This window comes from Leishmania braziliensis, chromosome 32 (genome assembly GCF_000002845.2).
Source record: "Leishmania braziliensis MHOM/BR/75/M2904 complete genome, chromosome 32".
Classification (NCBI taxonomy): domain Eukaryota; phylum Euglenozoa; class Kinetoplastea; order Trypanosomatida; family Trypanosomatidae; genus Leishmania; species Leishmania braziliensis.
Window position 1 is genome coordinate 1,081,472 of NC_009324.2, and position 26,001 is coordinate 1,107,472.

Genomic DNA, 26,001 nt, shown 5'->3' on the forward strand with positions numbered 1-26,001 from the left:
TTGTAGCGGGTCGGCAGGAAGTGCTTGTGGTTCACAACGCGCAGGAACACGCCAACCTGCGAGCGGCGTGCAATCGTCTGCTTGCTCATCCCGCGCACAACCTTCTTCGGGTACTTCTTGATGCCAGCAATCAGTGCGCGGCCGTACGGCCGCTCCTTCGTCGCAGCGTCGGAGTTCTGCACAATCACCGCCTTGTGGCCGGCGTAGCGGCCAGCCGTCACGATCACCACCTTACCGGGCTTCAGGAACTTCGTCATCTCGCCGACTAGCAAGGTGTCTGTCCCGGGGTGGGGGGAGAGCGGGTTGCGCTGAACAGGGGCAGTGGAAGGGGGATGAGAGAGCGACTCGGCAGGGACAACTTTCTGCACCGGGAGGCTCGTGTTGAGGTGTGTGTAATATATATATAAAAAAAATGGGGGGGGGGAAAACACGGGTCGTGGGTAAAGTGGTGTCGCGATGTCCAGACGCGGCACCCATACAGGCAAGCGGACGAGGAAGGAGAAGAGGGAAGGGGAGCAAGAGAGAGAGAAAACGCACAGCGAGTAGACGAAAGACAGTGGGAGCTAACGCAAGCAAGGCTCCATGGGCGGCGGCACACACACACACACACACACACACACACAGTGATGCATGTAAAGGTGTAAGTGGTATAAATGGAAGAGAATGGCGTCTCCTACACAGAGGAAAGAGTGGAGCGGCGGCTTGCTGCGGGGAACTAAGAAGACCAGCACGTCAGCTCGCCGGGAGCGGGGGGAGGGGGGAAGTGAATACACCACAGTCCACCCCCTCATCACAAAGGGAAGGCAACAGGGGGTAGACCCCGTCACCCGTCTCCATCGATGCGCCTGCCCTCCGCCTCAAACTGGGGCCCACACGTTTGTGCCACACATCTGTTTAGCTTGTTCGAGCTGCTGTTGCTGCTCTTGTGTGACGAGCGGCTCTCATACGATGGCTGCAGAGCGTATGACCAACTAGAAAATAAAATGAAAAGGGAAAGCGAGAGGACTCACTTAGTGGGGTGCACACGGGCGTGTGCGTGCGGGGCGATGGTTGAGTTGCTGTCGATGTAGCTCGCGTGACATGTTTGCAGGGGGGCGCCCGCCTCGCTGCCCGAAAGTCCTACACGAGACGCACATGCGTACGCTAATGCAACCATGTGAGCCTTCACGGGCGTGTGCGCGGGTGCACCCGTGAAGGCTCACTGCAGAGACTTCAGCAGCCGTTTCTCCATAACGCTGAGCTTCTGCGTGACTGCCTTTTCTCCGCGGAGCACCTGCTCCTTGGCAGCATCACGCACCTCCTGCAACACGAAACGAGCTCTCTCCGACACTGGTGCCACGACGGCGGAGGAAAAGTTAGTCCCTGTCCCCTGCACTTTACCAACCTCGCTTCGTCGCGGTGACGTCACCCAGCCTAATGACGTAGCGGTGGTTGACAATGAGGACACTGACAGCAGTTGGGAGATGTACCACCACACCTGCAGGCAGTCCTGCACCTGCATTGCAGCCATGTTCTTCTGAATGAACCGCAGTGCCGGCATCGCCTCTGCATCTCGTCCTTCCGAGGTGAAGTGAAGGGCGAGCACGGTCATGTCGAGTAGCTGCTGCGGGTTGCTGAGCAACGGCAGCATCTTCTTCTGCTCCAGGTTTTCGACAAGACGCACTTCCTCTGCACTCCCACGAGGCGGTATTCCGCCGAACCGCAGTCCGCACACCATTTGACACCACAGGAAGGTATTGGGTCGCAGACTCGGAGACTTGGCGATGTCCTGCAGCCGCGCTGCGACGCGCGCGCCGGCTGTCTCGACCAGCTGCCCAAACGCCCTGGTCAGACGGAGCCACTCGTCCGTTGTGAAAGACCACTGCTCCACTATTGGTGCTGTTGTATCTCGCCGCGCACCATGCCTCGACGATGCACAGCCGTTCCACAGCGCTGAAGAGAGGTGGAAGTACTCCTGCACACATGGCCAGTACCAATTGAGTCGGGCGAGGTCAACGAAGAGAGAGCGTGTCGTGGCGAGCCGCTGCTCCAGCGCCTGCAGCGTCTCTAGCAGCAGTGCTGTTGAGACCCCCTCCGCAGGGCCCCCAAAGCGGCAGAGGGACGCGAGAAACTCCGCCAGCGCCGTCGCGGAGTTGATGGTGCGGAGGGAGTCGCTTGGCCGAAGTGGCGGCGTGCAGAGGCGCTTGCTGATCTCTACCAGCACCGCCTGCGCTGCTGGATTCTCGTACTGACGGAGTTCCATGAGGCCGTTGAAGCAGAAGACGAGCTGCAGAAACGTGAGTCGTGGGAGCTCCTCCAGCGTGGGGAAAAACTTCCCAGGAAGGAGGGTCTCGTCGTACGGCGCCTTGACAAATTGCTGGCCATTCACCTGCCCGAGGCTCTTCAGCAGCGTCACCTTCGCAGCAGTACTCAGAGCCGTGCCAAGCTCCGGCAGAGCACGGATGACCTCGTGCACAACGCGACGAGACCTTAAGTGATGACGAGCCATCACCACCATCAAACTCACCTGCTCAAAGCTCGATAGAGAGCGGCCATTCAGGTGCCGCATTACTGCACGGTAGGGCCCCTTGGCGCCCACACCCATCCTCGACAGAGACGACAGGTAGCGGACGAGCTGGGACGTGTGCACCTCCCCGAGAGCGCTCAGCAGCGGTCCCTGCAGCTGGTCGTTGAGCAGCTTCATGAGAACCTGCCGCTCCTCCGAAGTTACACGCACGACAGACACAAGCAAGCTAGGCTGGGTGCATGGCGCACTGCTCAAATCTGCTGCCGAAGACGAGAGACGGCGCTGATGCTGCGGCTGCTGCTGCTGCTGCTGCTCTTCCTGGTGAAGTACCTGCAAAGCACGATCGGTATAATGCGCCACGACGAGCTCGTTGAGCACGTACACCGAATCTCTCGCCGTGAAGCCGGCGCTACAAGTTATGATCAGCCCACACAAGGCGCGGTGCTTGCGCGCCATGTCGTCCAGCGTCAGCGGAGAGCAGCGATGCAGCACATCTCTGCACTTGAGAGAAAATTGGCACTCTTGCTCAAAGGGAATGGAAGGTTGCTGAGCCACTGCCGCTGTCGACGCACCTGGCATATCGGCGACGGAGGGCGTGTAGACACGCCAGTAAAAGACGGCAGAAGCGACGAGAGCTTGCTCGCGCGGGGGCAGCACTGCAATAGAGCGGAGTAAGACCGCCGCGGTCTTCTCAATGGCGCTTGCAAGCGTAGCACACACACTAAGAAAGTGTGGCCGTACTGCGGTGTCTGGTGCCGCCGCTTTCGACTTATCGCCAAAACCCAAGTCGACACGCCTCATGCTTTTTGGCATGGCGCTGTCGAGGTAGTCGTCCAGCGCAGCCTCTGGAATCGTGCCGAGTAGCGGTAGCAAACGAGTCTGGGCGTGGTGCACCACTTCAGGGTCGTGTCGATCAGCATCGTAGAGCGCTGAAGAGAGGCAGTGCAGCAGTCTTGCGTAAAGGCGAATACACAGCTCAGCATGCGCCCATGGTTGACCTGGGACCGAGGTCAGCGTGAGAAGATTTGCGAGCGCGCCGGCCCCACTAGCCAGTTGAGGTATTGTGAAGTACTGAACATCGGCGCTTGCCAAACTCTGCACAACAGCCAGAAGGAGAGAGTTGTCTGTGAGTCGGAGCGTCGTTAGGCGCGTGAGCCACGCGCACAGCTGCGAGATGGAGAGTGACGGTACAGTGGTGAGTGCGCATGCAAGTATATCCGGAATAAGAGGACGACTGGCGTCGAGTAACATGACACCATCGGCGGTCGCCGACGTCGTGTCGGCCGCTGTTTCAGCATGCTTCTCCATCGAAGCAGCAGCACCGCGACTTTTCTCGTGGTGGAACGGCGTCGATGGGGCAGAGGATGAAAATGCTGAAGGGAAGGAAACGTCGCCACTTGAAACCGACGATCGCCGCACTGTCAGCACGTCGACAAGCGAGATAAGCTCCTGCTTGCTGAAGGTGCTGAGACGGGCCTGCACCACGCGCAAAATGTGTTCGAGCGAAAACGATGCCCATGCAAAGTTACTCACAGACGGCCTACCGCCATAGACTCCATCCCTCGCTACAGCGGAAGTCGAGGAGGTGGCTTCGACAACGACCCGCGTCACGCCAAGCAGGTCTACCGGTCGCTCCACGACGCTTGCCAGCGCCATCGTCCGCTCCCGAACCTCCTCCACCAGCCGCGAATTTACGAGCGGCGTGCCGGCGTCACAGCCGACGTAGGGCATCAGCTTCAACAGCGCCTCCATTACCAACACAGTTTCAGTGGCAGTGAGCGTGTCGGCCACTTCCAGCAGCGCTGCCTGCACGAGCTGCACGGTGCTGTGCAGCTCCTGGTGGACCACAGTACGACAGCTGTGGCTCTCGCTGACAGCGGAAGCCAGCGCGTGCAGCAGGTTTGCCTGCGAGCGTGCGTCCGCGCCGCTGCAAAGGTGCCTCACGATAGGGAGAATACTACGTTCTGGCGAATGCGAGGAGACATCGAGCAGGTTCAACTGACGAAGAGCATGCACCGTCACACCGACCTGATTGCTCGACAGTACCCCGGGTGTGCAGGCTCGGCGGAGAAGCCGGTGCAGCCGCACCTGCGCCTGCATGACAGACGTGCTGGCACTCGGCCCGATACGGTGTTGTGCGCAGAAGAGGGGCAAGCAGAGAAACAAACGAAAAAAGCGGCACAGGCCTACACGAGAAAGACGCCGCGAGTACGACGCAAAGAAGAGAAGAGAGGCGATGCAGTGAAGCAGAAGCCAATGGATGAAGGGTGAGTGGTGAGCAGGCACGCAAGCAGAGAGGGAAGAGGAGAAGCGCCTACACTGAGTAAGCTCCGAAACGGTGCTTTAAGTGCATCACGGCTCACCTTTTGCAGGGCGAATACCTATAGTGGCATCGGCAGACCCCGTAAGGCGCACCGCATCACTGGCTATCGCTTCCCTCAGAATCAGCAGACCAGCCTGTGTCCTGATGTGAGACCAAGGGAGGAACTGACTGACACCTTTACGCACTCACCTCTGAGAAACACACTCACCCTACGCACAAGTCACGCAAGTGCCACTACGTGGAGGTGTGCGCCACCTGGCTGAGTACAAGACTAGGCGATGGCCGAAGAAACGAGTAGGACAGGTGTCGCCGTTGCTGTGCCACGAGGGGGAGGGGGAGTGCGAGAGGAGAGGGTGGCCTGAGATTCGGCCTCCTCTCCAGCCCCCCCCCGTTCCCCGTACTCGTTTTCCGGCTTTCCTCTGCCTTTTTAGCCTTTTTTTCCTGCTCTCTTGGCGTTTTGAAGCGCGGAAAGAAGAAAACGAGCAAAGAAAAACGAAGAAAACGATGGAGAGACGCACGCGCGTACGCGCATCAGCGCGCACGCTGACACACGAGCGGCAACACCGCCATGATACAAAGGAAAAGAAAGGGCGTCATCACCGCACACACAAAAAGAGAGAGAAACCTCACGCTTGGCTGAGGAAAAGATAGGGGGAGGAAAGGCGTGCGAGCGCTTCAAGGGACGATGCTGACGGCAAGTGGCATCACCACTACTTTGAAGGTGCAGCATAAATGCCCTGCCATGCTGCGCATCATGTAAGCAACTCGCTCGCTCGTCCTTCGTTTCTCCCACTGCCCTCTCACCACTCCAACAGCACGCGTGCGTGGGCGGGTGCGTGTGCGTGTGTACTGCCTCAGCTCCTCCTCTACACCTCTCCGTTGTCGGTTGATGCATTCGCAATTCCACGCGCAAGCACACCATGAGAAGACCGTTTGCTGCACAGTAGCCTCCGACGCCGCCACACTGCGCTCCAATCGCACATAAGCGCACATGTAACAGCGCGCTTGCACTCACCCTTCCTTCTTTGTTTCTTCCACCGTACGCATGTGTGGGTCTATCCTCCTCCTCCTCAACCCCCCACCCCCACCCAAGTCGCCAGGGGGCTGCTGCGGGCGAGCAGCTAAACACGCACACACAGAGAGAGCCGGAGAGACGCAAGCGTGCATCACGCTGAGCGCCAACTACAGAGACGAAAAGAGGAGCACAGCGCATTTAGGCAAAGGCACAAAGAGAGAAAAGGCAGGCGTGCATGGCGATCCTCACGCGAGTGCGCTGCAGCAGTCAGAAGTTGGCGCTTTTTCTCAGATGGGTAGCGAGGAACAGAGAAGACGGCCATGCACTTTTTCAGTGCTCTCAAGCCGCCCAATCAGCCGTCCCCTAAAACCCTTCCCAGCCTTCTCCGTGCAACCGCTGCTTAGAAGCGCAGGCGCTGGAAGAACCACGCGCTGCTGCCGGCGTTGTAGCGCGCCTGGAACACACGCCTCACCAGCTTCTTCGAGCGCGAGCGCTTCGACGCGTCAGACACGTTGATCTTGCCGCGCAGCTCCTTCGACATGTCCACGTTGTAGCGGGTCGGCAGGAAGTGCTTGTGGTTCACAACGCGCAGGAACACGCCAACCTGCGAGCGGCGTGCAATCGTCTGCTTGCTCATCCCGCGCACAACCTTCTTCGGGTGCTTCTTGATGCCAGCAATCAGTGCGCGGCCGTACGGCCGCTCCTTCGTCGCAGCGTCGGAGTTCTGCACAATCACCGCCTTGTGGCCGGCGTAGCGGCCAGCCGTCACGATCACCACCTTACCGGGCTTCAGGAACTTCGTCATTCTTGCGGAAGAGGAAGGACTAAGCGAAATGCTGAAGTGGAGGTCAAACGGGTATCATTCAGAGCAGAAAGGGGGGAGGGAATCGAACCGAAGTGGCGTTGTCCGCGCGTACAACGTGTGTGTGTGTGTGTGTGTGTGTGCGTCAATTATTGAGTTTTGTTGTGCGAGAGATGGAGAGATGAAGTAAAGGCACACACAAGCGCACGTATAGTTGAGGGAACGGAAAATAGCGAAGCAAATGGGGGATGAGAAGCAGCGAGAAAGAGAGAGAGAGACAGAGAGGTACGAGGACGTCATGAGGGGGGAGTTTCAAGAGAAAAAGGCGCCGAATGCAAATGCGAAAGAATGGAAAGCGAGAATGCACTGCGTGGGATACGCCTCTATACAGCCTTGCGCGTCAGAGTGAGCCCTACGTGTGAGGTGCACGACCTTCGTCAGGGTACGGTGCGGGCAACAAAAAGATGAAGGGGCGGTGCCAGTAGCACTTTCTTGCGCCCTCCCTCCCCCGCACAGACGCGTAGCATATCAAAGAGATGTGCGTGTGTGTACTCACGTCATACGCGTGTCTTCCTCCTGCAGCGGAGGGGCCCGCTGAAGGCTTCCTCGCCTATTCTGCGATTCTCTTGCGAAAGAAATATTTTCCGTGCCGCACGCAGGACGCACAAGGGCGCACGGTCACGAAGATACACACTCTGAGGCATACAAGTGTGCGACTAGCCTGACCTCCCGCCACCACTACCGCGACCCCAGCCACCAATGGATGCAGCGAAGAAGGAAAAGAGATAAGGGGTAAATAGGGGGGCAGGTCAGCAGCAACGAATCCAACAGATATGGGAGGGAGGGAGAGCATGCAGAGAAGGCTCAAGGTCAGCTCTGTTGGTCCGTAGTAGCCGCCCGGGAGGTACACGCACTTTGTTCAGCGCTGTGAGAGGGAAGGCAAGTCTAGCTCAAATCAGACGAGCTTGTCGCTTCTCTGTATCCTTCTAGGCCTCGCACATACACACAAGCAAGGCATCATGCGCTGGTAGCGTGAGGGTATCTGCTCATACACGCTGATACTTGGCCACCGTTGCCCGGATAGCTTCAGTGAACGCAGGAATGCGAATGGGTTGGCCAATACCGGCATCATCCACCGTGTGAAATGGATTCTTGGTCGCAAACTCCGCGTACAGGGCGTGGAGCTCCTTGAACAGGTCTCTGCACTCCATCGTGCGGTTGTCGGAAACGAGCACAAACTTCACGGAGGTCGGCGTCTCGTAGACGTGGATGTGGTGCTCCTTGCACTCGATCAGGGTCATGCAGGCGCTGTCGAGCGGGTCAGCGTTCGGTGTCAGTTGCTGCGACATACCGCAGGTGGAGAAGAGAACGCTGGATAGGGTCAACTGCATATCCGGATTGGCCCCGAGCTCGCCGATGTTGTCCGGGCTCGTGAAGGCCGTCTTGGTGATGAGTTGGCCGGATTGGTTGATGATCCACAGGAGATGCACCACCATGGCTCGCGTAGTGGCCGCAAGCGACGCTGAGGATGGGGGCACACCACGACAGCTGGAAGAACGACTGCTGCGATTCCCCACCGCGACGACTAATAGTCCTCTAGTCAAGCCCAGCATGAAAATAACCGCAGAGAAGACGAGACAACGAAGAACAAACAAACACAGGCGACTACTCAGTAGTGATTGGGGACACACAACATCGGCACAGTGGAGAAGAGAGAGAGAGAGGGAGGGGGGCATTATCCACCTCCTCCTCACCTCCAGAACCAAGTTTCCCTTCCCCTCCCCCTTTTTGCAGACGCGCATGCGTCTCAATGCGTGCACAAGCGGCACTGCTGCTGAGGTGAAGGGGGTAGGTAGTGAGTCCGCAGTGCACCGTCATCCCATTAGCAGAGCGCCTACACGCACTGAAGTGGTAATGTCTACACTATGTCGACGCGCACCGTGCAGTAGCGCGCCTCTCTATCCGAGTCCCTGTCGAGTTCATGTCCTTTTATGTGCTTGCCTCCTAAGTGGTGGTGATGTTCCCCATCGCCCCCACCACACCACGTTTACACGAGAGATTTAATGATGAAAAGAAAACGAAAAAAATGCCGTGGAGAGAGAGAGCGGCCGGCGATGCTGTTGCCTCACAACAGCAGGAAAAACACAAGCCAACCTCTTTGCCCCGCAGCGCTTCGTTACAACTCGAGAGAGAGAGTAGAGGGAGGGAGGGAGTCGGCGCATCCACATACTTCGCACAGACGGACACATCTACACCTGGCAAGAACGTAAACCAGCAGAGTGGTGTCGCCATTTTCCTCTGTTCTCCTACTCTACTCCCATTGGGGTAGGGGATCATACGCTAACAGCCAGTCAGAGCCATCCCTCGCTTCACTCCATTGCAGCTCTTTCTCCAGCGTAGCCACATGCACGGCAGCCGCGTCAGCTGCGGCGTCGTTGGCGCACCACACAAGCAGCGTCAGCTCACTCATTCGGCCTGCGTCGCTCGCACTCGTCCATTCCTTGCCCGGCTCAACTGCAAGACAGTGCGACACAAGGTCAAGGTACACAAAGCCCTGGGTCGAGCCGCGGGTGGGGACCCACACGTCTCCTTGCAGAAGCAGCAGGCGGTACTCCCCCGCAGCATAGAAGCAGTCCAGAGCTCCTGCGTGGGTGAGAAAGGCGAGGGAGGCAGGGGCAACAGGTACACCAGCGGGGGTGCGCACCTTCATCTCTTTCAGGATCGGTGTCGCGCCCACGTCACTGGCGCTGCCGCTCCCCCCTGGCGTGTGGTCGCACAGCGTAAAGGGGCAGCGCGCCTCCCAGCTGTCGAAGAGCATGAGGTCAGGGTTTGCTTTGCAGCAAACCTGCAGGACAATGTGCTCGGCGCGGGAAAGCTCCTTCAGCGGCACCATGGTGAGGAGAGCATCCGAGACGCGCACTGCGGAGAGGAGAGTCTCCAGTCGCGCCTCTACCTCGGAGGCGAGCACCCCGTCGTTAAGCTCAACTATCGACGTTGCCACTTGCGGCAGCAGCACCGTGAACACCTGGGCCGTTGCATGCCTCTCCTCTGTCAGATACAGCAAGTGTGTCTCGCAGAAGGCCTCGGCGTCGTCGTCCCCGCCCAGGAACAACAAGACGTGCCGCTCGCCGCGCCTCTGTGCCTCTGCAGCGATGTCCTCAATGGGCGAGGTGGTCGTCTCTGTGTCGCATGCGAGTGAACAGGTCGTGTGCAGCACCTGAGTCAGAAGTGGCATCAGCTCAGCCGCCACACCACCAGGGCATACAATCACGTAAAACTCAATTCCAGCCAGCGTCTTGAGGCGGTGTGCGGCCCCGGCTGGTATGCCTGTCAGAGCTCCTTTGGAGATCACAGCACCAGCCTCGCCGTCACTGCGTGGTTTCACACCCTCGCCAAAGAGCCCGCATCCTTTGACGGGGGTGTACAGTCCAGCCTTGTGCGCCCGCTTCAAGTGGACCTGTGCCTCCTGCAGCGCCTCGCGCTCTACCTCCGTCTCCATCAACGTGAGTGCGCGACTAAAGGTCACCCAGTCGTACGGCTCCTCGGGCTCTGGCACATCCTCGACGGCATCGCTCGCGACGCCGCGTGAAGGTGGGCTGATCGCCAAGGCAGTATAGATGGTCACGCAACGTGGCCCGACATCGTCCGCGGTCGCTGTGGGGTAGAAGGTGACGGGTGGCAAGTAGCTCGGTAGGAAAAAGTTATCACTGCTCACCTCGCAGGCATCGCAAAGAGCGCGCACGGCGCAGTCCATGCAAGACTCCTCGGCGCTGCTGTGAGGCGTAAAAGGAATACGCATGCGTGCGTCCACCGCACCCTTTACAGTGCGCGCCAACGCACATTTGCGGCCACGAATCAGCAGAGCGCCGTAGCTGTGTGCAATGCGAGAGGCATTATAGTGCACCGGAATCTCTTCTAGAGAGCTGCCGGCCATCATGGAGTACCGCGCCTCTGCCTTGGTGAGTGGTCGCACCTCCTCGGCGCGCAGCGTTGTGCGGCCCTTGTCGTCACGGGTCAGCGCACCGGCGACCGCCACTGCAGGTGGCCTCTGGCGCCTCGCCTTTTGGTTAGCTGACACGGCTCGCGCGTGCCACGCGGCGAGTGTTGAGTCCGCTGTAACCCTCTCCAGCAAGTTCGTCACTTCTACGCAACCGTCCGTCGTGCCGACCAGGCCAGCCCGCAGGTCTAGCACACGGCCCTCCAAGATGACACGCACCGGATCACACCAGCTAGCGAGGCCGTGAAGACCACTCACCAGCATACTGCCGTGGTTTTCACCCTCTGTTCGCTCTTCTCCGTGCCCGCGGTTGCCACAGAAGCCCTCGCTGCCGCATCCACAGCAAGACTCATCAACACCTACGGAACTACCAGCAGCAACAGTCTCAGCCACGCCCTCTATGAAATCGCCAGCCTCACCCGCGTCATCGTCGTAGCCGAGTGTGTCGAGCGGGCTCAGCCGTGGTAGCTGCACCACGCTCTTCGTCTGCTTGCTTAGAACGAAGTCCAGCCGATACACGCGCGGCACCGCGTAGCGCTGGTGCACGTCGACCATCGTGCCGTCCGCCTCCGCTAGTCCCGCCTCGCGCGCGATGGCCGCGAACAGGGACGGCGCCAAGTTCGTGGTGATATGAAAGGATGAGATGCGGTGATGCACGTCCTGCAGAGCGGTCAGCCACGCAGACCACGCAGGAACCTCTGTCTGCTCCTTGAGCAGCACAACTATATCTGGAAGCTGATAACCGTCCACGAGGGGACGTCTGACCACGGCGTTCGTCATGGCGGTGAGGGAACTCAGTGGGGTAGGGCACACGAGCACGAGCCGCTGCACGAGTCGATCATGGTGACCCAGTGTCTTCTCTCCCACAAGCACGTACTTCATCGCGAGGTGTCCCGACACTCCAGCCGCTACCATGGTGGCGTTGTGTGGGTTCAGCCGCGCAATGGCGTTGCTGAGCCGCTTCAGCAGCGGGCCGACAGCAGCACCGTTGACATGCTCCTCCTGATCATACGTGGTGACGCTGCTGAGATTGGTGGTGTCGGCTACGTAGATGGCGTGCGTGGTGTTGGGCCGAGCCTGAAATACCAGCGTGCTCAGCGACTCCCACTGAAGGCACGGATGCTGCGGAGATGCAGACTTCTTTGACTTTAGAATAATGAGCGGCTTCTCTGGAGCAAACACAACCTGGTAGCTCGGACGGGTGTTGGCAAAGGCGAACAGACGCACGCTCGTGTCACGAGAGGTGCCGACCACGTGCTCCTGGTGCTGTTGCTTATCTGCTCGACTCATCTTTGAGAAGAACACACAGTGAAGGCGCAGGAAGGAGGGGATACGCGGAAGGGGAAAAGAAAAAGGACGGGAAAAAAAAGAGAACAAACAGTGGCAGCGAGTGCGTGAGAGCAACAACAAAACTCGAACGCAATAGGCGGCGAAGGCAAAGACACGCGCACAAGCTCCCACAGCAACAGCAATGACACCCACACACCCGTCGCTTCACTCCCAGGCGGAAAGACAGAGGAAACAAAAATGCGTGGCAGGGGGTCAGATAGAGAGGGAAAGAGGAAAGAGGAAGGGAGATAAAGGTGAGTTAGGGAGGAGGTGCGCAGCCATGCGCACCTTACACGATCATAACAGAAAGAGAGAAAGCACAGGGTCACGGCGTCCTCTTAACTTGCGAGGGACCATGTGGTGTAATGGAGAGGGGGAGAAAACGTGTGTTGGAGTTGCTCCACCTGGACGTCTCGACTCGGGAGTTTTAAGGCACAAAAGGCAAATGCGGCGGCTTACTCACGTGTCGCACGATGCACTTTGGAGGGGGGGGGTTCTTTTATCGGCGGAGGAATGACCGCTGCTGCTGCTGCTGCCTCTTCTGCAAGTATGGGCAAGACCCAAGGCAATCAAGGCGGAGAGGCGCAACGCAGCATCACCGCCCCCCTCCCCAACCCACCCTTCGTCGATCGGCACAACGCTGGAGAAATTCCGCGACGCCGTATTCTTTTTTTCTCCGTCGCTGGCGCATCGAAATGGACGGGGACGAAGCCGAAAAGAGGAGGAGCAGAAGACGGAGCCACACATACGGCCATCAAAGGCTCGCTCGTGTACCGGGGTAACGACGTCTGCGCACCACAACTGATGAGTGCACGACTCTCCCCCCGCTCACACACACACACACACACACACACACAAGCAGCAACAGTCACAATCAGAGAAAAGGTGATACTACACGTAGGAAAAGCCAACAGCGACACCACATCGCTTTCCTCAGATTCCACGCCTTCATCACCGCATACACAGCAGTTCTCCCCTACGGCTGCACTGCGCGCACAAGTGGCGTCGCTGCTCCTCATCCATTACACATACATGAGGTCTGGGCGAATATGGCCATAAATGTTGTAGAACGCCTCCCACCCGCCACGCAGCACGTACACGAGAGGGAGGGGGTAGCCGAGCTTCTTCTGTGCCAAAGCGAAGCGGTTAGCTCCCTTCGGGCCCCGTATGAGCGACTGCGCACAGTGAAAGACGGCGATCTCTTTCTTCTCGTCAAAGAGTGCCTTGGCAAGCCCCTCGTACATCTCCGACGAGCAGCGGATCGTTGGCATGCTTATCGAGTTCGCAATGAAGCCGCAGTCTCGATCGCTATCCCTACAGTCTATCACAGCGACCTTGGCGAACGAATCAGGTTTGTCGAGCAGCTCCACCAGCTCGTCTGGGTTCATGTATGTGTAGTTCGCCATTTTTGACGCCACCAAGAGAAACACAGGCTGAAAAAGAGTAGCGCACAAAACAGCACCCCCCTCCGCACATACAGCACGGAGTCACAGAGCACAGACTACTTCCTCTGTCAGCAGCACGTGGTGCCCATCGAGGGAAGTGAAAAGTCTCGGCGAAGCAAATACACCGGGCACAACTCCTGATGCGGTCCTCATAGCACACGACGCTAAAAACAACAAGGCAGGGAAAGGCGACGAAAGAGAAAAGTAGTCAAGGCAGGGTGGTGGAAGACAAAGTACGCACGCACGCTGAAGTAGCAAGGAGGGTGCGTGCGTACTTTGTATTGGTGCTCTTGTGGATGCCCCTTCGAAAAGGCGCGTGGAGTGGGGCAATCTTCGGTGTGGGTGCTGTAAAGCTCAGGAAAAATGCAGATTGACACAGCGAGAGGCGGAAAGTGGGATCAAGCGAAAAGAGAGAGAGACGATATGGTGCAGAGAGTGTGCGCGCGCGTTAAAGGTATCAGAGATGTGTGCATGCACGCAGTCATCCTCGCCTGATGAAAGGGGGCTCCTCTTCCCCCTTCCCATTCGACCCCTACGTAGAGTTACAGCAATGCATGTGCAATGAAGCAAAGCAGCCAAGCGTCGGCCTCACGTTCATCTGTGCGCGCTACCTTAGGCAGAGGATGGCCAGTAGTAGTTTGTTGGTGCCACTGCAACTGCAGGCGATTTTACCACTACCGCTTCACTTTCCATGGTCCCTTCGATAGAGCGCAAATAGGGGGCACCTGTCGAAGTCCGTTGCTTTCACAAGCCCGCACCCACCACCTGCATTCTTCATCCCCCCTTGAGGGCAGTGCGGCGGGGGAAAGGGGTAGATGAAAGCGTCCGTCCTTCTCGAAGAATTCAAAAAGAAACTCAGAGAAGAAAAGATCTGGTGATGGTACAGCTCTCTCCTCCACCTCCCATCACGAGTGAGTCGCTTGAACTGCTCTCTTTCTTTGCGCCTTTGGTGCGTCCTCGCTTGACTGCGGTGGTTGTCCTGTACGTCATCGCCTTTTCCCCCTTTTTGCTCCGCTAGGGGGTGGGGGCGGTGAGCAGGACGAGTAAAGTGAGCGCGACACTGTTTAGAGCCAAAAGACGAAAGAACGCACACGCCCGTGAGTGAAAGAGAGAGAGAGCGAAGTGCGCAAAGTTCCTCTCGCAGCAGTGGGCAACGCGTCCCCATTCAGAGTCCACAGCCACACATGCACAGGCACACATCGAGAACCGCGCAGGAATCGAGAAAGAGCAAGTCGAATGCAAAAGACAGAGAGCCAGAGAGAAGCGAAGGGGGAGGGGAAATAAACTTTCGGCGAAGTTCATCAAGCAAGAGAAAGACAAGAAAGAAAGCAGTCATGGGCTCGCTGTTTGGCTGGTGCTGGTGGCGCTGCTGCAGATGGCGGAGCCCGTGACAAAGAGAGTGGGTTGAGCTGAGTTGTTGGTGTGCGAGAGACACCGAAAGAGAGAGCGCGCGCGGGTGTCAGTGGCGCAGGTGACAAACAGCTGCGGAGGGTTGTGCATAGGGGGTGAAGGGGGGGAGGCGGGAAGGAGAAGAAGGCGAACCAACTACGCGCACACGGTGGGGGGTAACAGGTATCATGCCAACAGAGCTGCAAAATCATCGCTATACACCGCCCCGCCTTCCGCTCTACAGCACGTTCAGAAAGAACGGCACGAACGTGGCGCGAGACTGCGGCAGAAGCCGATACACCCGCTTATCATCCAGATACCGTTGTAGCGCCTCCTCCATCGCAGGACGCAGGTCATGCAGGTTCAACACAAACGCGGCGGCAATGTCGTACGTGACCTGCACCGTATCCAACAGCTTGCGGGAAATTGGTGCCTCCTTGAGGACACGGAACCCCATATACACGCATGACATGACATGCGGATACGTGAGCAGCAGTATCTGTCGCACGTGTTCGGCGTAATAGGGCGAAATGTACGGCTGAGGACGATACACCCCACCCTCGATGCAGTACACGCGATGCACCGATTCAAGCTTCTGCAAGTATACGGCAGCCGCCTCGTGAAATGCGTGGTGCTGCGGCTCCTTGGTTTTTAGGCCGTCCTTCATCTCAGCGTAGGCGGGGATCGTGTTGTCCAGCAGGGCCATATCGTCGCTGCTCCACATCTGAAGCGTCCGGCCGTCTAGGGACGCACTTGGGCTCGGTACAGCCGCAGCCTTTGGAATCATCCTCGCAGCTGTCGACCCTGGGACAGAAAAGAAGGTGTGCCTAAGGTTATCGTCGTTCTCCTCCGTCCCCTGCAGCACGTCGTACAGAACTTCCGGGTCGGCGTCAACGATTAAGCTACCCTTGCTCGTCGTCGCCGCCGTGGCGACCGCACCAGCACCACCACCACCACCAGGTGACAAGCCCCTCGACACTGTCGACCCTTTAGAGTTTGTGATGGAGGTGTTGTTGTTGGCGGTGCTCTGCCGTCTCTGCTGCGCTGCCCGCACCATCTTGATCTTTGTCGACAGTCGCACCAGCGTTTGCTCCCTCCCTGCCTCCTGCGGTGTGCGACCATACGTGTCCAGCTCCCACTTGCATTGCAAGACGCGATTGAATATGGCTTGGAGGTCCTCCACCATCATAGGAAACTCGAGACAGTCGTTCGCGTCTCGCACGAACTGCGACATCTGCATTCGTTCGTTCTTCATCAACACGTTGTGCAAGTTGGAGTGAAGAAAGAGCAACACGCCCGCCATAGCATCGGCGTCGCGGGCTGTGATAGAGTGAGGGTTCTGGTTTGCATACTCGTTGCCGAAGCACTCCTGGATCGTCTCCCACACCTTCGCCTCAAATGTTGGTCGTTCCCACGACATGAACTTGCACGTTGTATCGCGCAACGCCACATCTATGGGTACGTCTTTGTAGTCGAAACAGTGAAGGTACTCTAGCAGCAGCATGCGCGAAGCACCGTCCTTCTGGTTGACCTTCTCGAAGATCGCACTGAGCGCTTCGCGCGAGATGCCGGGGTACTCGAAGAGGAATCGAGCGAAAAGGGAGTAGCTTGACGTACCAGTGACGACACTCGTCGGGTCAGCCCGTTCCCCCGCACTAGGCGCCAAGGCCGTCGTGAGGCCGCGGCTCTCCAGGAATTCCTTTGCCTCCCTCCAGCGGCCCGCGTTAATGCGCTGCACGGCTTCTTGGAAGATGCGCTTGTCATGCAGGAGGTAGTGGATGTGCTTCCAGTGGTACATGACGTTGTGGCGCTTGTTCCAGTGAGGGAGGGTCATCCCAGAGAAAGCGCTGAGGGTCAACGCCACTTTGCGGTTGTCGAACTCGCTCTCGCCTGGGTTGTCGCTTCCTTCTTTGCCCTCCTTGCCGTTTGCAGCCGCCGTAGCAGAATGGTCGCCCGTGAGCGGTGGGTGCGGATCGACTCCCGCGTCTGCCTCCAAGTTCACCACGTACAGCTCAGACGATTCAGTCGCACCGATCGTGCCGCCGCCCCCTTGCTGCTGCCGCTGCGGCGCGTCCTTCTGGGTATTGCACAGCAGGCTCTCCGCATACTCCCGCGGGTCCTCGGCGATCCACCTGTACAGAGAAGCCATCAGTGTGCAAATAACTACCACGCACTCGCTGCGGAGCAGCTGCTGTTGATCGAATGAAAGCCACGGGTAGACGTCACCGTTCTCGTCAACGTGATCGAGGAAGGTCATCTTGACCACGTACTCCACAAGCAGCTCTAACATGCCGCCGTACTCGGCGCCAGGGTCGAAGGCGGGGCTGCAGTCGTAGTTTATGAAGAATGCGATGCACAGGTGCGGTACTGCAAAGAGCTGCTTTATCATGGACAGCACCACGTACTTCTGACGGAACCCAGCGTACTGCGAAGCCATCAGCGGAAGAAGAAAGGCTCCCAGCAGCGTGTGCAGCTCGCGCGCCATGTGGTAGTGCAACTTGCGTAACAGCATCCCGAGCAGGTGCACAGCTCGCTCAAAAAGTGTGAACGGAGTCGCCATAGCCAGGTTCTTGACGATGCAACCCAGCAGCTCGTACTTGCAAGCATGCAGCACCAGAGACATCCACTTTGCACAGCGGTGCTCCCGCTCGCAGTTCGCCACGGGAAGGCCGTCCAGCACACACTCAAGCACCCACAACCCCAGATCGCGCGCTCGCACGTCATTGCTCGCGTCGCTCAGAGTGCCGCTACACGGGTGTGACGCGTGCCGGCACATGCGGCGCAGCACCATCAGCAGGTCCTTCAGCGAACTTGGAAGGGCACCATCAGCGGCGTTCAGCGTCGATAACGCATCCAGCACGAGAGACTCATCAACACTATTGGGGAAGAATTTATGTGGGTCAAAGGAAAGGTTCAGCGGGGGAGGCGATGGTGGGACGTCGAGCAAAGACGACGTAGCGATGTTGGCAGCTGCAGTGCCAGGAGGCTGTGATCGTGCCGGAGACTGTAACAAGCCTGAATCACCTTCATTGAGGCATGACCCTTCGCTTATGAGCTGCGCAGACAACGTGGGAGTCTCACGGGACACTAAGTGCATTGGTGATGGCGCCTGGGCGTCCGAGACACACACAACGCCGCTGTTCTCATCACCTGAGCACCGCAACTGCTCCACGGACAGCGGCGATGGGGCGGCGGTCGGCTCCCTGCCGCTCTTGGAGCCTCCTTCCTCGTCTCGCTGCAGCTGCGTGGCGGCGACGCTGCAAGTCTGGCCGCCAACGTGGAGCGTCGCTGCAGTGGCAGCCGGTACAATCGGGAGGGTGCCGGTGAGGACTCCAGTCGGTAACCTGACCTCCGCCTTGTCAGAAGGCACGAAGTTGATCCGGGTATAGGGTTCGTTGCTATCAACATCAACTGTGTAGTCGGAGAGGATGGTATCAGTCGAGAAGGCCGCGCGTGCCTCGGCGCAGCCATCGGGGTCGCTGACTTTCCCTTTGTACATCCGCATTTTGACGAAGTTGTACACAACGCGCTGCACGGCTGCGTGGAGCGCCACGCGGCCCTCGCACCGCACAGAGTCCTGCATCCCCTCTGCTGCAGCCTTGAAGCAGGACTCGACGACTCGCATCGCAATGCGCCCGCGGAAACACGTCACCATATCCACGGTGACACTCTCGGAGCTACGCACAATGGAGCCATTGGCCTCTACTTCGTGTCCTGCACTGCCCGCTCCGACCCCGCTCCAGCGTGGTGAGCCGGGGATTCTAGTGATTAACTCACTGAGCAGACGCAACGCGCGTATCTGAACGGCTGGCTCAGAAAAGCTCTGCAGTACGCACTCAGACAGCGCGTAGTACACGCCGGCGGCAACGTAAAGACGTACGTGGCTCGACCGGCGCGACACGGGGCCCCCTTCGAGCACGCCATCGCCGCCAACATTGCCCTCGGGGCCCATCGCTGCCAGGTCCACGATGAGAGTGACAGCTTCTGATGGCACCGGCACGACGCGCAGCAGCAGCTCCAGGGCGGTGATACTACATTTTGTCAGTTTCCGCCGCTTCCAGAAGAAGGTGCTGAGCAGGTAGCTCCAGATGACGGCGTCCTGTAATGTGGTGCAGAGCTGTGGGCTGCCGGCTGGGTCCATCGCCGTGCCAACAGGTCGCGTTGCACTGACCGTCCCCCCACCCCTAAGAGACGAGTTGGATAAGTGCCTCTCCTCCCTGCTCGTGTTGTCGTCCCGTGAGGCAATGCTGCTCTGGAGCACTGGCGAGCCAACGGCATTGGTTGCCAGCTGTGCGACCGTAGTCGCCGACAGCGTAGCGGTGTCCTCTCTAACGTGGAGTGTCGGCGCGGAAGCCGAAGTCCTCCTGGAAGCGCCGCTGCGGTGCAACGACGCTGTAAGGAGCTGCTCGGCCGTGTTCAGCGCTGACTCCGCAGCGCGCACTCCACGTCGGAGTTCCGCCTTCACTGCGGCGTTTGTGACTGTCGAGTCAACGCTGCGGCGAACCTCTTGAAGAGCAACGCGACACGCCTCGATGGTGCGGCGCACCAGCTCTGGCGGAGGTGCTGGGCCCATCCGAGAGGCAAGGGTGGTGGGGGTGGAAAGAATCACTTGCGTGAAATACAAGAAAGAGACAAAGAAAAAAATAGAGGCGGTCGTTTGAGTTGTGTCTGACACGCACACACACGCGTGCGTGCGCAGAGAGAGAGAGAGAGAGAGAAAATGGCAGGGGGCGGACACAAAGAGGTGCAGCAAAAAAGAAGGAGTGGGGAAAAGAAGAAAGGGCCAACGAATTACCTGCGCTAACACCAGAACAGCCCGTTGACTTCGATAGCCGGGTGTAGGAGTTAGGCAGAGAGGGGGTACCAATCACGCCAAGGAGTTGGGATCCACAGCGGCAAGTAGATCGGAGCCGGACGGCTTGGATGATGCAGGGCAGCTCGGAGAGAACGCTGCGAGGCAGCACCGATATAGTCTACAAAGAACCTCAGAAGAGGCACATCAGCAAAAGAAAAGACAAGAGAGCGCGGTCGCGAGAATGTCCTCGGTGGCGCTCGAGTCGCATCCAGACACAATGACCACACTGCCGGGATTGCGGGTTTTCTGCAGTCCCGGCAGTGGAGGAGGGAATGGCGATGCAATATAGGGACGCAGGGAGTGCGAGGGGGAGAGTTCGGGGTAATGCACACACATATGAGCTGAGGTGGGCCATAGACATCACAGGAACAGGCGGGAAGAGAGAGAGAGTGTCGTCTCAATGTTTGCACAGCCATGGCTGTTGAATGGATCGATGAATGGGTCAGGGTGGGGAAGAGGGGTTAATGTGAATGCGCAAGCACTCGAACACAGGCACGCACTTCATAGGTGGAGAGGACGGCATCGTGCCTCCCCCTCGATTGCCAAAGTTTGAAGAAACGTAGAGACCATGAAGCCACCGCGGCGACGGAGCGACACGTCATTCTCTTTGCCGCGCTTACTATTTGCTACAGTCGAACAGGTCAAGTAACATGAGAGAAAGAGAGAGGGGGGAAAGCACCACCGCACCCACTGCTTTTCTCGTCATTCTTGCTCTTGACGTGGTTGCTGCATCGGTGCATCTGTACTCGTGTCTGTGCGTCCTCACGCACATGCAAGCAACGGTGCTGCGCCTGCAGGTGGCCGCCACGTCCACGCGCACACGATCGCCCGCCCCTGCTCCCCCCCACCACCACTAGGCGACGGAGTAGCGGCTCAGCAACTCTACTGTCTTGCTCCAGACTCGCCTCTCGTAAGCGTCACTGGGCAGCGCCGGCGCAGCTTCTGTAGCGGCAGCCGAGCCGTCCCACCGCATCGCGAGAGTAGAGCTCGAGATGGGGTCCATGCTCGTGCTTGTGTTGCCGCCTTGACTGGCCAGCACGCGAGTGAATGACGATCCAGAAGGCTCGCTGCGTGATGAGGTACCTGCTAAGCGCTCAGACGTGAGCGGTGGTGCTGTGTGACGCACGTCCTCAGTAAAGGCGTCAGAGGGGTCGAGAAAAGATACGGCGCGCTCCCGCGCACGTGGCGGCTGCCCAAGGCACTCTCCGCGCCGCCCAGATGACAGGGCGCCATCGTCGCTCGCTGGAGAGCCTGCGCTTGCACCGCCGCTACCGCGGCGGTGTTGCCATGCTCTCGCAACACCGCCGCTCTCTTCCCGATAATACGGATGGGCCGGCCCTCTCGCGGTGTACGCTGCGGGTGCCGTTGTGTGCAGGACTTCCTCTGCGACGCGCATGGCGGCCTGCAGAGAGGCCGCCATGCGCGTCGCATTGTGGTTAGGGTCGGAGGATAGCAGTTGAGACGACCGTGAAGGCATATGACGTGGCGCAGGTGAGTGCCCCACCGAAGCATTATCCTCCATATCACCATCTCTGTCATGCTCGTCTGCCCTTCCACTGTCAGATGCGAGTTCAAGCGGGCTGCGTGCGGGAGTCCAGCGGCGTGGGGCTACGTGGTGCACGCCACTCAGCAGAGAGCCCGCAGACTGCACGGCTGTCGCGCGCGCTTGCGAGCGAGGAGAGTCGCCGGCGTCAGGAACAGATGAAGGTGGGCTGCGCGTTGCTGATGAACCACGCATTACTGGCGAAGAACCACTACAGCTGTGTGGCTCGGGAGATGAACGGATGCCGTCGCTGCCGCCGCGGTCCGCCCCTAAGCTAGTAGGAGCGTTGTGCCGCTCGGCATGGCCATCAGCAGCGTCAGCAGTTGAGACAGCAGTGCTAGATTTCTGTGGTGCGAGAGGATGCGTAGGTTTCAGCAGGCGTAAGCGCGTCAGAAAGTGTTGGCGCTTCTCCTCCTCCAGCGAGCAGCGCAGCAAGAGCGCCTCGTGGCGGCTGCGCGTCAGCATGGCGTGGCATTCAGAAAACAAGCGATTCTGCAGCGCGTAGACCAGCCCCTCCTGCGAGGGATGCATCTGTGCGTTGGACGAAACGATGGGGGACGTGGAAAGAGCAAGACCATTAGGGGAACTAGCGTCCTTGTTGACGAAGACGGTGTCTCGACTGTGCAGTGTGCGACGCAACGCGTGGACCTCCTCCTGAAGTGCTGCCACCTCTGCGTGCGTGCGCAGTAGCTCGTCGGCGTCGCGAGGAGCACCGTTGCCCGTCGAATCCGCGACTGACACCCCAGACTCCACCGCCGCGGCAGTCCCTTGTCCGTGCAGCAGCTGCTGCTGCTGGTTCACATAGTTCACGACTGACGGAACAAGTGCACGCGCCAGGTTATGGTAAAGCTGCTCCATAACCTGCTGTAACACCTCTGGAACATGTTGACCCTCTTCAATGCTCATGATAGCGTCGAGCAGCTGTTCGGTTGCCGGTTTCGCCGCCGCTGCGGCGACGCTAGACATCTCTAGAGTCAGTGCATCTACTGACAGGGTGAACGGCGGCGGCGACAGAACTTTCAGTGTGGGAGAGATCTCGCTGCCCGCCACATAGCTATCGAGACGGCCGTGCACGCACGTACCGGTGTCCCAAGCCCTACCGCCGTTGCAGCGCCGCATATCGCCTATTTGCTCTCCCAAGGCCTCCTCCACCGCTTGGAGCGTGGCCTGGGCCTCTGCAGCAGTCACACGATACGCCTCCAGCTCGGCATGACTCTCACTCCGTTGTGCCTGCAGAAGTGCTTCCACCTGCCGCATCACCTGCTCCTCGAACACGCGGCGCTGCGCCTCCGTGTACACAGTGAGGTGTGACATGGGGAGCGTCGGTGTGGTAGGGGACGGCGCCCGCCCCACGGACTGCGACAAGGCTGCCGCCGGTGCTGGTGGGAGTGGGGTGAGTGACCCCGCCAACGTCCGCTTTTCACTGAGGTCAATGCTTTTCTCTGCTTGTCGGATGGCAGTGACCACGTTGATTGCGCCTGAGGCAGACGGTACGACGGAACCGGCTGGGTGGCAGTGCGGAGAGGGAGGTGGGATGGCTGCTGAGGTGCCGGTGTTGCGTTGTATACTCCGGGACGGCGGAGACCGGAGAAACTCTGAGGAGTACGACGGTGGTGGCGGTAGTTCATCACTCACGGCGCCTTGGCCGTCGCCTGCGCCCTTTTTCCATCCTCTCATCGCATTATCGCCGTCGCTGGCGGTAGCAGATGCAGCACTGTCGCTCTCGTCCTCCTCCGCGTGCGTGTTGTACGCCGCCTTGGACAAGTAGTACGAGAGTAGACGCCTAGGGGAGTCCGCGATGGTCGGAGCGGGCAAGCGGGTTTGCAGCGGCGGCCGCTGCCGTCGTCGTGGGGACGACGCTGGCCTCACCCTCGACGACGCCGGCGTGTAGAGAAGCGGTTTGCGGAGCGCCGACGGCCGCGACATCATCTCCGCGTACGACCGCCCTGACATGTGCGGAAAAATGAGGAAAATCAGCGTGGATACAAGAGCGTGCCCGCGCAATCTACAGACTCAAAGAGAAAAGGTGTGTACGGTTGAATTGAGGCGAATCTCTGGGGGCAGGTGAGCACCGCAGCAGGCGCAGTGAGCGGCCAGCGATGAAGCACACGCACAGTTGCGTCGGCAAATGAGGTAATGTGGATCTAAAAAGTGATTTATCGGTGGAAAGTTCGAAAAAGACCCAGTGCACCGAGTATCAGCCGCGACACACACGCGAAAAACAAAAGAGAGACCTGGTCAAGCGCAAGTAGCGCCAATGCACAGTCACCAACAACAGTCTCGCACCTACACAGAGAAAGAGGGGAGCGAGGCCGAAGGTGATTGACGTGTCGTCGTTGTTGCCTCCTCGGCCATGTGTCACGCTGCCACATCGACGAGGAGGGAAGGAACGAAAAGAAACAATGCAAGTGAATGGAAAATGTCAGTATGACCAGGGCAGAGACGCGCACATGCCTGCATACGTATGCGCATAATCACTCAAGAATAAGAAGAAAACTACACACACGCACAAAACAACACACCGGGCGATGTTTTGCTGCAGAGGGATGGAGAGGCTAACCGGCGAGTGAAGAGGAAAGTGTGTTCCCCCCTCCCCTTTCCTACTCTCTGAGTCTGTCGGCCTTGCTGTAGCAGAGCGCAAGATGCAGTCAAAGTGCTCCGTCGGGCTTCCCTTCAGCAGCCCTCTTTGTTCACTTCACCTCCACTTTTTTCTCTTGATGCTTTTCAGCTCTTCGTTTGTAATGGGCGGGTTTGACCTCTTGCGCGATTTCTGTGACTACCTGCGTCTGCGCCTCCTGCAGCTACGGGCCAGTACACACCGAAAGGCAAAAGAAGCTTCTAGAGACCGAGGGGGGAGGGAGGGAGAGGGGAGGCGGAAGCAGAGGCAAACACACACACACACACACACACACACACACACACACACACACACACACACACACACACACACACACACACACACACACACACACGGCACGGTGGTGCGGAGAAAACGATAACACAACAGCACAAGAAAAGAGGGGGAAAAAAACATGCCGTGGATAAAGGCGCCCGAGTTTGCGGTTGGCCCCCTTCGCCGCTATCGCCCTCTGTTATGATCTGCACGCGCCTTGCACGAACTCTCAAGAGCGCACTCGCTTCGGCGATGGAGCGAAGAGGGGAGCAATGCATTCCGACGTACATAAAAAAAACACACAAGGCCAGAGTGGACGCGTACGCACATACGAAAGGCACAGGGAGCTCCACAGTTGCACTGACAGCCCACTCTCAAAAACAAAGGATGAGAACGAGGGGGGGCGGAGGGAAGCGCTGGAGTGATGCTGCATTGTACAGGTGAAGACGTCCAACAGCGGACACCTGGCAGGGTGGCCACTCCATCATGTGGACAGCAAAACGCACGCATGATCATCGGATGGCCCACCCACAGTCGCGCAGCGCCACCTCTTCTCTTGACCAAAGGCAGTGCTGGAGATGGAAGCCGAGCCCATACGCCGAGGAAAGGAAAAAACAAACTATGAAGAACAAGTGTGTTGCAGATCGGACTGCATGTTGTGCGCGCATGAGCGTCAGCATCAACCTCTTCTCTCAAGCACGCGCACGGCACCTGTAACGCCGTCCTTTCGATACGCCCCACTCACACGCGCCGCGACGTTCAGCAGCGCCCAGGTGTCCCTCCCCACTTCCCCCCACCCCACGCTGCCCAGCCCAGCCCAGTTCTCGCTTGACCCACGCTTTCCATTGCCCCCCTGCATGTCACCCGCATAACACCCAAAAGGAAAGCCGAATTCACACGACACCTGTGAGAATGGCAACCCTGCTTGGATTGCTGTACGCCACTCTTCCTTTATAGATTTGCCTCAATCCCCCTGCAATCCTCAGAGTCAAAACACACACGCACGCACAGACACGCACATGCGCTGGCAGTCCTCTGTTGCTTTTCCTTGTCTTGTACAGGATTGGGGCACCTCCGCATGGTTCAAAGGCTGCCGTGCCGCTGACGCGAGAGACCCCCAACGCAGAAACGAGTGAGGAGAGTGAGAAAGCCAAGCCACACTTTACTCGTAGCCGATACTGGCGAAGCCAACCTCGGGGCGCAGTTTCGCAGGAGCTCCAGTGCATATGCCGATATCCTGCACAAGAATGTGGTGGCGTACGACATTAACGCGCCCGACAGCGGAGCCGCCCCTTCAGGCTCTGTTGAAGGAAGTAGCGAGTCCACCGACCGCACAGCACCACGTATCATCTGCACCGCGCCCTCTTGTAGTCGCGGAAGTTCTCCTCAGAGCTGGTGTAGTGGCTGAATGGCAGCATCCGTGGAACGCTGAGCTTGCCCCTGAGGTAGTCGCTGATAACTTTGTGCTCGTGCCCTCCCGCCGCGAGCTCTTAAGCTCCTCTGGCCCGTCGAAGAGCGCGTAGTGCAGCTCTGGGCCCTAGTCCTCGTTGCCGAAGCACACGGCCTCTGTCGAGATCGCGACGACGAGGAACTCGCCCCACGCCATCTGGTGGTTGACCGTCGCCTTGGCAATACCGAGAGCGACAAAGGACGCGATTTGCACAACGTGGGCAAAGGACAGGTACGACACCGCGACTGGTACAATACCGATGTCCTTCTTATGGTGCTGCAAGCGCGGGATGATGGTCTCGATCGAGGCGCCCAAAATGCGCTACATCTTGTGAACCTGGGCACATGTCTTTTGTGCGACCCCGCTATGACACCTCTTCACGTATCACCGATGCACTCACAGGGCTGTAGAGCACCGCTCACGCGTTTTAGGCGTCAAAGATGGCGTCGATCAC

The 26,001-nt window shown here is 58.7% G+C and overlaps 8 protein-coding genes across 8 annotated transcripts; all 8 read right to left on the bottom strand.

Moving 5' to 3' along the window:
- Positions 1–2: 2 nt before the first annotated feature.
- Positions 3–257, bottom strand: LBRM_32_2930 (putative ribosomal protein L27; the record flags this gene model as incomplete). The annotated part of the gene is made up of 1 exon (XM_001567595.2): positions 3–257. A coding segment is annotated over one exon (255 nt), but the record flags the coding sequence as incomplete, so codon positions are not given.
- A 941-nt stretch (positions 258–1,198) lies between these two features.
- LBRM_32_2940 (conserved hypothetical protein) lies at positions 1,199–4,606 on the bottom strand (the record flags this gene model as incomplete). The annotated part of the gene is made up of 1 exon (XM_001567596.2): positions 1,199–4,606. One exon carries the CDS (start codon positions 4,604–4,606, stop codon positions 1,199–1,201), a length of 3,408 nt encoding a protein of 1,135 aa, XP_001567646.2.
- A 1,638-nt stretch (positions 4,607–6,244) lies between these two features.
- LBRM_32_2950 (putative ribosomal protein L27) lies at positions 6,245–6,649 on the bottom strand (the record flags this gene model as incomplete). Its single annotated transcript, XM_001567597.1, has 1 exon — positions 6,245–6,649. One exon carries the CDS (start codon positions 6,647–6,649, stop codon positions 6,245–6,247), a length of 405 nt encoding a protein of 134 aa, XP_001567647.1.
- A 1,043-nt stretch (positions 6,650–7,692) lies between these two features.
- On the bottom strand, positions 7,693–8,142 carry LBRM_32_2960 (conserved hypothetical protein; the record flags this gene model as incomplete). The annotated part of the gene is made up of 1 exon (XM_001567598.1): positions 7,693–8,142. One exon carries the CDS (start codon positions 8,140–8,142, stop codon positions 7,693–7,695), a length of 450 nt encoding a protein of 149 aa, XP_001567648.1.
- An 815-nt stretch (positions 8,143–8,957) lies between these two features.
- On the bottom strand, positions 8,958–11,933 carry LBRM_32_2970 (conserved hypothetical protein; the record flags this gene model as incomplete). The annotated part of the gene is made up of 1 exon (XM_001567599.2): positions 8,958–11,933. The coding sequence occupies one exon, from the start codon at positions 11,931–11,933 to the stop codon at positions 8,958–8,960; it is 2,976 nt and encodes a 991-aa protein (XP_001567649.1).
- A 1,061-nt stretch (positions 11,934–12,994) lies between these two features.
- On the bottom strand, positions 12,995–13,378 carry LBRM_32_2980 (conserved hypothetical protein; the record flags this gene model as incomplete). Its single annotated transcript, XM_001567600.1, has 1 exon — positions 12,995–13,378. One exon carries the CDS (start codon positions 13,376–13,378, stop codon positions 12,995–12,997), a length of 384 nt encoding a protein of 127 aa, XP_001567650.1.
- A 1,666-nt stretch (positions 13,379–15,044) lies between these two features.
- Positions 15,045–19,379, bottom strand: LBRM_32_2990 (conserved hypothetical protein; the record flags this gene model as incomplete). Its single annotated transcript, XM_001567601.2, has 1 exon — positions 15,045–19,379. One exon carries the CDS (start codon positions 19,377–19,379, stop codon positions 15,045–15,047), a length of 4,335 nt encoding a protein of 1,444 aa, XP_001567651.2.
- Positions 19,380–20,514: 1,135 nt separating this feature from the next.
- Positions 20,515–23,133, bottom strand: LBRM_32_3000 (conserved hypothetical protein; the record flags this gene model as incomplete). Its single annotated transcript, XM_001567602.2, has 1 exon — positions 20,515–23,133. The coding sequence occupies one exon, from the start codon at positions 23,131–23,133 to the stop codon at positions 20,515–20,517; it is 2,619 nt and encodes an 872-aa protein (XP_001567652.2).
- Between the last annotated feature and the right edge of the window lie 2,868 nt (positions 23,134–26,001).